The 12,947-nt window shown below is 41.5% G+C and overlaps 1 protein-coding gene across 1 annotated transcript in view; it reads right to left on the bottom strand.

Annotated features, from left to right (window-relative positions):
- Positions 1-683: 683 nt before the first annotated feature.
- Positions 684-12,947, bottom strand: part of LOC124606270 (translation initiation factor IF-2-like) — a 167,996-nt gene continuing 155,732 nt past the window's right edge. The window contains exon 4 of the mRNA XM_047138250.1: positions 684-911. Within this exon, the coding sequence (XP_046994206.1) occupies positions 684-911 (228 nt within the window). The remainder of the gene's footprint in view (positions 912-12,947) is intronic.

Consider the following 12,947-nt stretch of genomic DNA (forward strand, 5'->3'; position numbering starts at 1 on the left):
TTCTGCAAACACTTCCTTCCCCTATCCCAACGTGGCGTGACAATTCGTTCACTGTGATGTGTCTGTCAGCAGTCACCAATTCGTTAACTCTCTGCACATTGTCTAGAGTGTGTGCAGTACGAGGCCTGCTGCTGCGAGGACAATCCTCAATATTGCCGTGCCCACTTTCATCACGTAACGTGCTTGCCCACCCACTAACTGTACTGCGATCGACAGCACCATCTCCATTACACCTTTTTCAACCTCTTGTGGGTGTTTCCCACTGTCTCGTTTTCACAGCACAGAAATTCTATGACAGCACGTTGGTTCTGACGAATGTCAAGTGTAGCAGCCATCTTGAAGACATGCTGTGACGGCGCCACTCACGGGAACAGGTTGAACTAAATTTGAAAACAAGTGGGAAGGATGTATCGACACACTGTAAAACTTTCACGCATGAAAACTGTATTTTTACAAAAATAGTGTGCATTTCTTTTGGAGTGACCCTCGGACAAAACTATTCCCAAAGTTCAGTTTTGTAACATATTGTTTATAGATGTTATTAGCTGTTTCTTACTGGTTTTCCACATTTCAGTTACGGTGCCGTCGTTTTAAGCAAGTTTAATTAGTAATAAATTGAACAACAGTAGGAATAAGTTTTCTGCTACCGTGGATGTTTGGGCTGAGTTAATAGTAACAGTCAGTTAGAAGCCAACACGTCCGTTCGCGGGCAGCGTTGCCGGCGTAATGCGCGGAGCTTTGTTATCGATCTGCGGACCGTTGGTGACGTGAGCCCTGGAGCCCACGTCAGCAGTCAGCGGCGAGCCGTCAGCGAGAGGGACCCCCAGCGAGCAGGCAGCCGGCGCTGCGGGCGGCGTCGCCCAGTGGGAGTTCACCCAGCATCCAGCGCCGGTCTCTGCTTTCTCACGCGCCTGCGGCAGGGCACACCCACCGCGCCAGGGCGCTACCCCCTTGCTGGGTGGCCGGCCCGATCGCACTAATTCCTAACACGTTTCCCCGATCTCGTCTGCTCTGGGAGACCCTAGCCGCCTGACGTTGGATTGTCCTGAGTACGCATTTCACGTATGCGACTGACAAGGAGACCTTAAGTGATGGGCCCAGCCCGGTCTCTTTTCTTTTTTTTTTAAACTTCAGGTTCTGGCCATCTGGACATCAATTTCCTATCACTATACCTAGCAAACCCAAAAGCATCTATAGAAAACATTATTTAGCTAGTTGTTTTCATTGTACGAGGGGCGTTCAATGAATAAATGCAACACGTTTTTTTCTCGGCCAATTTCGGTTGAAAAATGCGGAATTTGTTAAGAGACATCGAGAAATATTCTCGTTTCAGCCCCTATGGGTTCATGAAGTTCCAATCGGTAACACTATACGGAGCCATCAAAGTGGTCTGTAACGGAGGAGCGTTCCAAATAGAGAGCTGTCATTCAGCAGGTCAAAGGCATTTGATTGTGTGAGCCACAACATCCTCTTAAATAAATTAGAATTCTACAGTGTCACGGGCAGCGCTGCAAAATGGTTCAAGTCATACCTCGCTAACAGGAAACAAAGGGTGTCAGTGCAAGGGACTAGTGAATTAAGTCATCAGTTATCATTACATGTGGTTGTCCCACAAGGATTCATTTTAGGGCCATTGCTTTTTCTTGTGTACATTAATGATCTCTCATCAGTTACACTGCCAGAATCAGAGTTCGTTTTGTTTGCAGATGACACAAGTTTTGCAATAAATAGTATGTCGGGTGTAGTTCTAGAAAGATCTGATAATGATGTTTTCATGGATATTAATAATGGTTTAAAGCCAACTCACTGACATTAAACTTCGAAAAGACTCACTATATGCAATTCAGAACCTGTAAAAGGTTTCCACCCAGAATATGCATAAAGTATGAAGAAGAGCAGATAGAAGAGGCTGACAGTCTTAAATTCCTGGGATTACAACTTGATAATAAATTCAATTGGGAGGAGCACACCACAGAACTGCAGAAACGCCTTAACAAATCTGCAATTCGCGTGTTAGCAGACATGGGCGACACAAAAATGAAAAAGCTTGCATGCTTTGCCTCCTTTCATTCCATAATGTCATATGGTATAATACTTTGGGGTAACAAAAGTTTTCAGAGTCCAAAAGCGTGTAATACGTATTATTTGTGGAGTAAATTCACGGACGTCCTGTAGAAACCTCTTCAAAGTACTGGGTATACTAACTACTGCCTCTCAGTATATTTACTCCTTAATGAAATTTGTCCTAAATAATATATCTCTTTTTCCAACAAACAGCTCAGTTTATACATACAATACCAGGAACAAAAATGATCTGCACAAGGACTTAAAAGCACTTAATTTAGTTCAAAAAGGGGTCCACTACTCAGGAACACTCATCTTCAATAATTTGCCAGCAAACATAAAAAATTTAGTTACAAATAAAGATCAGTTTAAAAGAGGCCTGAAAGACTTACTAGTGGCCAACTCCTTCTACGCCATTTTTAATAGAAACAAATGATGTATTGTGTATACTCATACTATTACTATTGTTATTTCAGCTTTAAAAAAAAGTGACATGTTCCACATCCACGAGGATCTCCTCAGTACGGATCTATGGAACGAAAAACTAATCTAATCTAATCTAATCTAGCTTCTTTTGGCGGAAAACCAGAGCATCGAGTATAGGCACTTAAAGGATGTCTACGGAGACTGGCCGTGAACAAAGTCACGGTGAGTCATTGGGCGAGGTGTCTGTAATAATCGTACCGAGGTCGTTAAAATCTGTCCGATCTCCCGTGTGCCGGCCAGCCGCACGTAGCTGTGACTCTCGCAATGTTGGAACGTGCGGACAATCTCACTCCAGGTAAGCTATGAGTCACAAACAGCTCGCTGTAAAACTGGACGTTTCTGTTGCTAGTGCTGCCACGCTCGTTCACCACATGGAGAACTCACAGGTGTGTGCCCGCTGGGTTCTTCGCCGCCATAAAAAGCAGCGAAGGACCATTTGTGGGGATTATCTGAGCGTTACGAGGCTGATAATGACAATTTTTGATGCAGCAAGATGTTGGTTCCGACGTCCACTGGTGGAGTGGTACCATGCAGTCGTTATATTAAAAAAAAAAAGGGTTTTATAGCCAAAAGAGTGGAGAATAATATGGAGTACCGGAACCCTGAATAAATCCAACCTGCTTTCAGAAAAAAAATGTGTTGCATTACTCATTGAAGGACCCTCGTTTATAGTCATATGAACAATGTCATACAAAATCAAATGGTTCAAATGGCTCGGAGCACTATGGGACTTAACATCTGAAGTCATCAGTCCCCTATAACTTAGAACTACTTAAACCTAACTAACCTAAGGACATCACACACATCCATGCCCGAGGCAGGATTCGAACCAGCGACCGTAGCGGTTGCGCGGTTCAAGACTGAGCCGCTCGGTCACTCCGGCCGACGATGTCATACAACTATTTCAGTTTTTTTTATTTTTAGGAAGTAAGATGGCAGGGGTAAAATACAGGGAGTGAAAGGCTATTTACAATTTGTACAGAAACCAGATGGCAGTTGTAAAAGTCAAGGGGCGTGAAACGGAAGCAGTGGTTGGGAAGGGAGTGAGACAGTGTTGTAGCCTATCCCCGATGTTATTCAATATGTATATTGAGCAAGAAGTAAAGGAAACAAAAGAAAAATTTGGAGTAGGCATTAAAATCCATGGAGAAGGAAGAAAAACTTTGAGGTTCGCCGATGACATTGTAATTCTGTCAGAGACAGCAAAGAACTTGGAAGAGCAGTTGAACGGAATCGACAGTGCCTTGAAAGGAGGGTATAACATGAACATCAACAAAAGCAAAACGAGGATAATGGAATGTAGTCGAATTAAGTCGGGTGATGCTGAGGGAATTTGATTAGGAAATGAGACAATTAAAGTAGTAAATGAGATTTGCTTCTTGGGGAGCAGAATAACTGATGATGGTCGAAGTGGAGAGGAAAGCGTTTCTGAAGAAGAGAAATTTGTTAACATCGAGTATTGATTTAAGTGTCAGGAAGTCGTTTCTGAAAGTATTTGTATGGAGTGTAGCCATTTATGGAAGTGATGCATGGACGATAAATAGTTTAGACAAGAAGAGAATAGAAGCTTTCGAAATGTGGTGATACAGAAGAATGCTGAAGATTAGATGGGTAGATCACATAACTAATGAGGAGGTATTGAATAGAATTGCGGAGAAGAGGCGTTTGTGGCACAACTTGACTAGAAGAAGGGATCGGTTGGTAGGACATGTTCTGAGGCATCAAGGGATCACCAATTTAGTACTGGAGGGCAGAGTGGAGGGTAAAAATCGTAGAGGGAGACCAAGAGGTGAATACACTAAGCAGATTCAGAAGGATGTAGGCTGCAGTAGGTACTGGGAGATGAAGAAGCTTGCACAAGATAGAGTAGCACAGAGAGCTGCATCAAACCAGTCTCAGGACTGAAGACCATAACAACAACAAGATGCTGCTTATTAGCAATATTGCCAATTTGGGATACATGTTCTACCCACACAACCGTAGGTACCAAAGTATTATTCTAGTCTACTTACGTAAATATTCTGGTTCCATCTCATTTTTATTCATTGAACAGACTATTTCGTCTCCTGAATTGAAAAGAGATTTGTATCGATCCGTATTAAGTCCATTATTTGCAGATTCGAAGAACTACTTGAAGTACTGCAATGGTGTGTCGCTGAGGTAATCCAACAGAAAACCTGTTGTTAGGTCTGAAGAAATTTCTTTTGTACACTTTGGATGATTTTTTCTTTCCCTGGCTCTTAGTTTTGTCATTATTTGATGTGCTAGACAATATGTCCTACACTGCGTGATTAATTTCTTTGAAACCAATACTTGTCACTTTCTGATTCCGTACCTGATTCTTCTACCACCATACCAGACATCCCAGAAGGAACAGCCTCCCTGTTATCCGCTAGGATTTCAGCCTCAATCTCCTTCTGGATCAACCATCAGACAGATATGAAGTTTCAGGAAACATTACGGCCTATCGCCGTTTCCTTGTGCCATAAAAGGACTGCCCATACATTTTCTCCTGTAAAAACTGATCATAGGTTGGCACTGTTGCATACAAACAACATTCTTCTAGCAATCAGTTTTGTATACTCGAGAGTATGCAGACATTAAGTATTTGGCATTATGACTCTCTTTCAGAACTTCGACTGCGAACTAAATTCAAGGATTATTGTGGATCAGAAGATATGTAGAGTAAAAAATTACGTTCACTAAGACATGGTATCACTTATACAGACAGCTATGCAAATACCCTTGATTCGAAAGCTTGTAGCTGACAATTTGCTACTATGAGTCCTAAATATCTCTGGATTACAGAGAGTAAATGTCGGTTGATTGCATCAGTGACAATGAAAGGGTCAGAAAGTATATTCCCTTCTCTAGTCCATCCATGATTTCTATGTTGCTTCGGAGCTGCGTCGCAAAATAAACGTTTCAAAAAGGGTATAATGCATTTCTCAAAAATACTCTAAAAACTGTGATCGAAGATTTGTAAGCACTGTCAAGTATAAAGAACCGTGAGGTTTTTAACGATGGGAAAAAGTGTCGCATCGAAGGAATAAGTACGTAAACGGGATTAACACCATCACCAAGTTCGTGGCCATTTCTTGATAGTTAAAACTCTGTAACTACCCCCACCTCCTCCCCCCTCAAAAAAAGAAAAAAAGTCAATAAAACTGAGGTAACGATCTGGATAAACATTGAAAAGTACTTTACAAAAACAAATAAGATGAAAGTGTGCAAATTCGTTATTTTGTACAGGAATTAAAGTATATTTATTCTGGTAAGGCGCTAGAGTCACCATGTCTGTACGGAAGCTGATGGCACTTTGCGCCACATGGGACGACAGAGTGTGTTCCTCCCTCCACCTACGCGCTGAAAGCTTTCATTCGTCAGGAGCTCGTGTGCTCGAACAGTGTGTCATGAATAAGTTCAACAGGTTCGTGCCGTCAGTGTCCAGCATAGTATATGGAGTACAACGGCCATCCATTAACGAATCATGAAGGGGTGACTATTTACGCTGCTAACGCATGGACTGCCAGGCAATTCCCGCCCACTAAGTTCCGTATTCGGAAACCTGTGAACTGGAACAGCAGACATGCTACGCTACAACCTTTCACCAAGTCACACAAAGCCAGTTAATAATTACTGTATTTACAAAGTGGTATGCGGAACTCCCTTTTGCAGGCGACATTATTATCTGTGAAACAACCTCAAGGGTGCACCAGCATGTCAACAAGAGGTGCCCATCTGTGGGAGGATGAATGAGAGTAGACACTTCCTCCGTCACAACTCTGGCTGAGCATCTTCCGTAAGTTTACCAGTAGCTGAAAAATAGCCTATGATGGAAGTTCTGGAGGTTTCGTACCCGATGCAGCCCGTGAGACCGCGCAAGTTAATGAATGAGCAATGCATTACAGCATTACTGTTTTTGACGCCGTACAATGAACCTTCTCTGTGCGATGGCTACAGCCCAGTTACTAATAGCAGCAGGTATGGTTGTAAACATCGCCCCCTCCCCCCTCCCCGCCCCCTCCCATCCTGCGTAACTGTCACCTTGATCTGTTTACAGTCGAGTGCCTCAAGCCCCTTCCTACTCTTAAGCCGTCGGCACACGGACCGTGCTGTCGAACGTTAACGTTGAGCGTGCCGAGTTCAACGTGCTGCTGAACGCTCAGGAATGATGCGACTTGTGTATACGGTACGTGGGCCCCAGCGTGGTATACGCGATCGCAACGCACTCCAGCGGCAGTTTGAGTAATGTTTCTAGTTCGTAAATCACACTGTTTACTCAACGGGTGCACGTAAAAATCCCACGTTAGCTCTATTAAAACGCACATTTCCTCCATCGTCCACGAAAAGGAAACTATCATGTCAAATCAGTAAGGACACAGGCTTATAAAAGTTCCATCATAAACAGTGCGGTACAAATTTGGAGTACTTCTCCGCGTAAGATAAACATTATTCTATCATTCCCACATTTTAGTAAAACCCCAAGGTCAGTCTTACTTGATCACTGTTCCTACCCAGTAGCAGAATCTTTGAAACATATGAATTACGAAGCGTAAAAGAAAAAGGAGCAAAATATCTTTATACGCGTAGCGTAAGCTGTCCTGTAGATTAAGCCAATCGAACAAAGTCACCCCTCAAAAGAAGGTGAACTTATATTTACATAACATCAAATATTATACCATATACTTATATTAAACTAATAATAAAGTATCAGAACCTAATAAAAACGCGAATGTTAGGAAAAAAAATTTGGAACTGTTAAGACGCGAACCACCGCCATAACAAAGACTCATTACTTTTTTTTTTTTTTAATCTCATTTTGTTCGCTTTCGTTAGTTGCATCTGCTCGGGGCGAACGTCGTGACATCCGTTTTAGGTTCGTTGTTGATCTATTAACTCACTTTTTTAATTACAGAGGGCAACTAACTCTCTGACCGAACACGCTGAGCTACTGTCCCGGCTTACTGGACAGAGACGCTACTCATTATGCTAAACCAAGAACAGGCTGAATTATTTCAATCATATTGTGTTACCCCTTGCTAAAAACGTTAATCTTAGATAATTATATTAATTGAAATTTAATTATAACATTGTACCAATAACAATGCGTTTTGGGTTGATCTTCAGTGTGTCGCTGCCTTCAAATAGCCTACTCTCATAATACGCTCGTTACAATAATTCTTTTGCCACGAATATGATGTTTCTCATTATTGTATTGGACCGAATCACACAGTTAACAACGGGTTTTCCAGTGATTCTAAATTTGCTGGTGCTCAGAAACGGCAAATATACGTATAGGCTTGAAATGAATGCCTGTATGGCGCCTCACAACTCTATAGTGAAGGGAGACGGCGTGCGTGTAACGTAGGTGGCGTTGTGCCATCTCATTGGTCAATGTTCAGACGCACGCTCAGAATATCTGAGATGCCAGATATCGCTCTGCTCGTTCGGAAAGACTCCCGAACGTGCTATTCCACGCTATGACGTCAGAATCTCGGCACGCTCAACGCTCAACGTTCGCATGCACGGTCCGTGTGCCGACGGCTTTAGGATTTGTACTCCCCACCCCATCCCTGCCATTATTTCTCGGGGGGGGGGGGCAAGTGCGGCATCTGAGTCGGTCCCTTGTGAAAGTGTTTGTTTCATACCACATCTCTCGTTTTCAACTCCGCACCTGGGGCAGGTAGCGTGCTTGGACAATGGAAAGGTCTGTACAGCTCGGACTCTGGGCCCGCCTCGACTGTACTTACGCTTCGGGCACGCTGCATACGAGTAGCTCCTCGTGCATACAGTCGACAGTTTTATATCTGCTGGCCGATAGCTAAATGTACTCATCTTTTGATGGTGTGACACCTCAAGTGAGGCAATGTTTATGAGATTGCCAGGAGCGTGGGATGTCGCTTCTAGTGGACAACATGACTCCCTAACCGACAGGCGATTGTCTGCTGACAGGCTAGAGACAGTTACTCAAAACGAAATGTTTAGGATGAAACACGTATGTAACGTAGCAGCGATGGTGAGGCATGATAAAATCTTTGACCAGAGAGCCTTTTATCGTGGTTAGTCTGCGCTTGACCGCGCGAGAGTTGCGAGGAGCTCTCTGTCGGTAGCAGTAGCTCAGTTCAGTTGCGTCCAATAGTCAGTCTGTAGTAGTCGTGCAGTACAGTTGCGAGCAGTCTGTCAGTAGGCAGTCTGTGAGCAGTGCAATATGTCGGTAGTAGCAGCCCATTGCAGTTGTGTGTGAGGAGTCGGCGAGCGTCGACATGGCATTCTGGTCAAGATTCAGGACGAGGTATATTATTTTTTAAACAAGGTAATGAATCAGCAATGCTCAGCTAATAATGTAAATCAACTGTAACTAATTTGTGCAATAATCGCCCCAATAATAATTTTGATTTCAAAGCAATTTTTACAAAAGAACCTTTTAATTGAACCAACGATCTCCTTCCATTTCCTTTAAAGAAAAGTTTCAGTTAAATTTAAAAAATATATATATATATTATTTGCGATGCAGTTCCTCCAAGCCGTGGCCAACAATAAGAGCAGAAATTTGACATGCAGTTTCAATGAGGTAAGAAATCAATTCTGATTTTTGCACAGGGCCAAAGACCGATATTTCGGTTTAATTGAATTTTCATTGTCACTAAAGTTTCATTAGCACTGAATTGTCTTTCATCATTTTCGTGACAGCTTATACTTTGAGTCAGATTGCGATTCTCATTTTTATTGTCATTAAATTTAATTGCTAGGGAGGTTACGTTTGGCCCCCATAAATTTTTTTTGTATTTAAATATTTCTGTGGAGACGAGGTTACGCTTGGCTCCCATTTCTATTAAATATTGTCTTTTAAAATTTTTGTGGAAAGGTTACAAGGAAACTCGAATAATGGGCCGAAACTGGTAACAAATAGAAAAAGAAAAGTGCAACTGATACTGGAATTTCATTCAAAACCAACACTAAAGTTGTGGAACCTGTACGAAGATGCTCCATTAGCTGGACAAGAAAGTTTTATTATAAGACCACGATACAGTACACGTATACCGTATGTACGTATTTACCTGACTTAAAGTGTTTTTAAGCCTTGGAACTTTGATGTGTTATGTTATTTGACGATAAAAGGCAATAACTGAGTTTACATAATTTATAATGTATACAGGAAAAAAATTATTACCTGATGTGTTATTTATGAAAGTTTGGTCAGTTGGGTCTCTGTTCCGAAAGAATCATTTGTATTATGAGCAATACAAAAAAGCTCCAAAGCAACGAGATCTTTGGTTTGGAAACAGATCGACGAAAACCATTTTTACTAATAAGTGTTTGTGAAGAACAGTGCAATCTGCTGTTGGGAGGTGAAGAAAGACTATGTAATTATCACTTAATTAAATATAACAACGAAGATGAAAAGTGGAATATATTAAAGTTTACCTTGGAATAACAGCCCAAAATCCAAATATTCGGTGTATTTAGGTGAACACTTATAGAAAAATAATAAAATGGTTCAAATGACTCTAAGCACTATGGGACTCAACATCTGAGGCCAATAGTTCCCTAGACTTAGAACTACTTAAACCTAACTAACCTAAGGGCAGCACACACAAGCATGCCCGAGGCAGGACTGGAACCTGCGACCGTAGCAGCAGCGTCGTTCCGGACTGAAGCGCCTAGCATACTGCTGTTTATGATTACTTCTTGTTATTAATTTCAGTCGTGTGGATGCAACACTTGTTTTAAATGGTAAATGTTACACTGCTTTCCTCAATAACAGCATCACGAAAGTATTTTCATACGTTCTGGTCTTAAATGCGTGTTTGATCCACCAATATGATGCATTTCACCTCGTCAATGTAATAACTTTCTTTTTGTTACACGTTTTTAATAACGAAGAAGGAAATATGTGATGTGAAAAGGCTGCTTTCGTAATCAAGTATATTCCTTAATACGGAATGCATGTTCGGTCCATGCCATCTTCCCGAAAATGCTGAGAACACATTTTGCTGTGTTGGTCGGGTTTCGATCTTTCCTTCTCACAGGGTTCACACAGAGAGCTTTTGGAGTTGGTTTATAGGAAATCTAAAAAATGACGGAAATAAAACCACTACAGCAAAAGGAAACACCGCAAGCAAAATTCATGTGTGTAAAAGAAAATATAGCTTGAAGGAGTCCATCTGGCATTTTTTATGAAAAGACTTCCAACATTATTCAGGGTTTGGGACAGCTGACATGGTGGACGTAGTCTTCGAGTTTGTGACGTCATGACAAATACCTTTATTATACCTCCAAATGAGCACTCTATTAAACATTCACTGGTTCTCTAACCAACGGGAGAATCAACTATACTACGATGACTGTAAAACAAAAGTTGTAAGAAATCATTGCACGCTCTCAGCCGTATTCTGTCTGAAGAAGACAAACCTGCAAACTAATAATTATAAATAATTGGTGGTATAAGAGTAGCTGAGCACTTTCGACGTAAAAATTTTAAAATATCATGAGTCGTACAGATGTATCAATGCTACGTGCAAAAGTATCACTACAAAAATAAGGTTTGAGTGTCGCTTAAATAATTATCATTATTGGGTGTTACTGGGCCCTGCTCGATCACGCAAGCGTTTGTGACGAAATTCCATTTGTCGTTACGAGCATGAGCGAACTCATGAGTCAGACTGGGATCATTGTTTAATGTACGCATATCAGTGTGTTGTTTTGATCAGGCATCACTTCTTCTCTACGGAACGCATTTGCAGTTGTTTACGTAGCATCAAATAATTTTCGTCTTACACGCTCCACAGTCTCACAAAACATAGTTGTGTAAAAGGCCATCTGATGCCAAGACAATCGGAAATTTCACTTTGTCAGTGTTACTTTACAGAAGCAAGATCGTGTACTCATCTTCCGTACTAACAACTAATCAAGACTAGCCTTATACTTCTGAATGCTTCAGTAAGAGAGGAAGAATCTGTTGTGGCTGTGCCCTCTTGTAATGTTTTGTGGTTCCTGGCAGGATGAGAAGACGGTGGTATCGGTTTCCTCTCACTACAACACAAAATGCACACGTGGTTAAAATACACTTAATTGCAACAACCAATTGAGTGTTTAACTTCAATGATGTCCAATCTGAAGTTCTGTGGTCAACAGCAGTCAAGTAACATGTAATAATTCTTGAATATTGTCCGTGTTCGTATCACAACTATATACAATCACTGAACATCCTGCAGAAGCCACTAACTACTGCTTCCCAATGTATTTATTCCTTAATGAAATTTATCATTAAAAATATATAACTTCTTCAACCCAACAGCTCAATTCATGGAATCAATACTAGAAATAAGAATAATCTTCACAAGGACTTAAAGTCACTTACTCTTGTACAAAAAGGTGTGCATTATTCAGGAACACACATTTTCAATAACTTTGCAGCAGCCATAAAAAGCTTAACAATCAATAAAATTCAGTTTAAGAGAAACCAACAGGATTTATTAGTGGTCGACTCCTTCTACTCCATTGATGAATTTCGCAGTAGGACCAACTGATTTGTTTATGTATAACTTCTGCAGCATTTGAGTGCAGTAATGGTTCAAATGGTTCTGAGCACTATGGGACTTTACTTCTGAGGTCATCAGTCCCCCAGAACTTCAAACTACTTAAACCTAACTAAGCTAAGGACATCAGACACATCCATGCCCGAGGCAGGATTCGAACCTGCGACCGCAGCGGTAGCGCGGTTCCAGACTGTAGCGCCTAGAACCGCTCGGTCACCCCGGCCGGCAGGACAGTAATGTGTTCATTGTAAATAAGTGTGTGTGTGTGTGTGTGTGTGTGTGTGTCTGTGTGTTTGTGTTTGTGTGTGTGGGTGTGTATGTGTGTGTGTGTAAGTACACTCTAACTTCTGCACCATTTAAGTGCAGTAATGTGTTCATTGTAAATAAGTATTGTAGTAGTTCTATTACATGTTTATTACCTCATAGATAAAAAAACCAATTTTTTATTTTAACTTCAGTGCATTAATGTTTGTAAAATGATTCTTTCATATAGTGTTCATTTAAAAACAATTACGATCATTCCACTTGGGATCTGTGGAAGGTACATTAGCTTATTTGTTTCAGTTGTAAATATTTGTCATGTACGCCGGCTGCGGTGGCCGTGTGGTTCTAGGCACTTCAGTCCAGAACCGCGTGACTGCTACGGTCGCAGGTTCGAATCCTGCCTCGGGCATGGATGTGTATGATGTCCTTAGGTCAGTTAGGTTTAAGTAGTTCTAAGTTCTAGAGGACTGATGACCTCAGATGTTGAGTCCCATAGTGCTCAGAGTCATTTGAACCATTTGTCATGTATTATTGTTTTTCTGACATGTTCCACATCCTGGAGGACCTCCTCACTATGGATCAATTGGAAAG

This window comes from Schistocerca americana, chromosome 3 (genome assembly GCF_021461395.2).
Source record: "Schistocerca americana isolate TAMUIC-IGC-003095 chromosome 3, iqSchAmer2.1, whole genome shotgun sequence".
Lineage (NCBI taxonomy): Eukaryota > Metazoa > Arthropoda > Insecta > Orthoptera > Acrididae > Schistocerca > Schistocerca americana.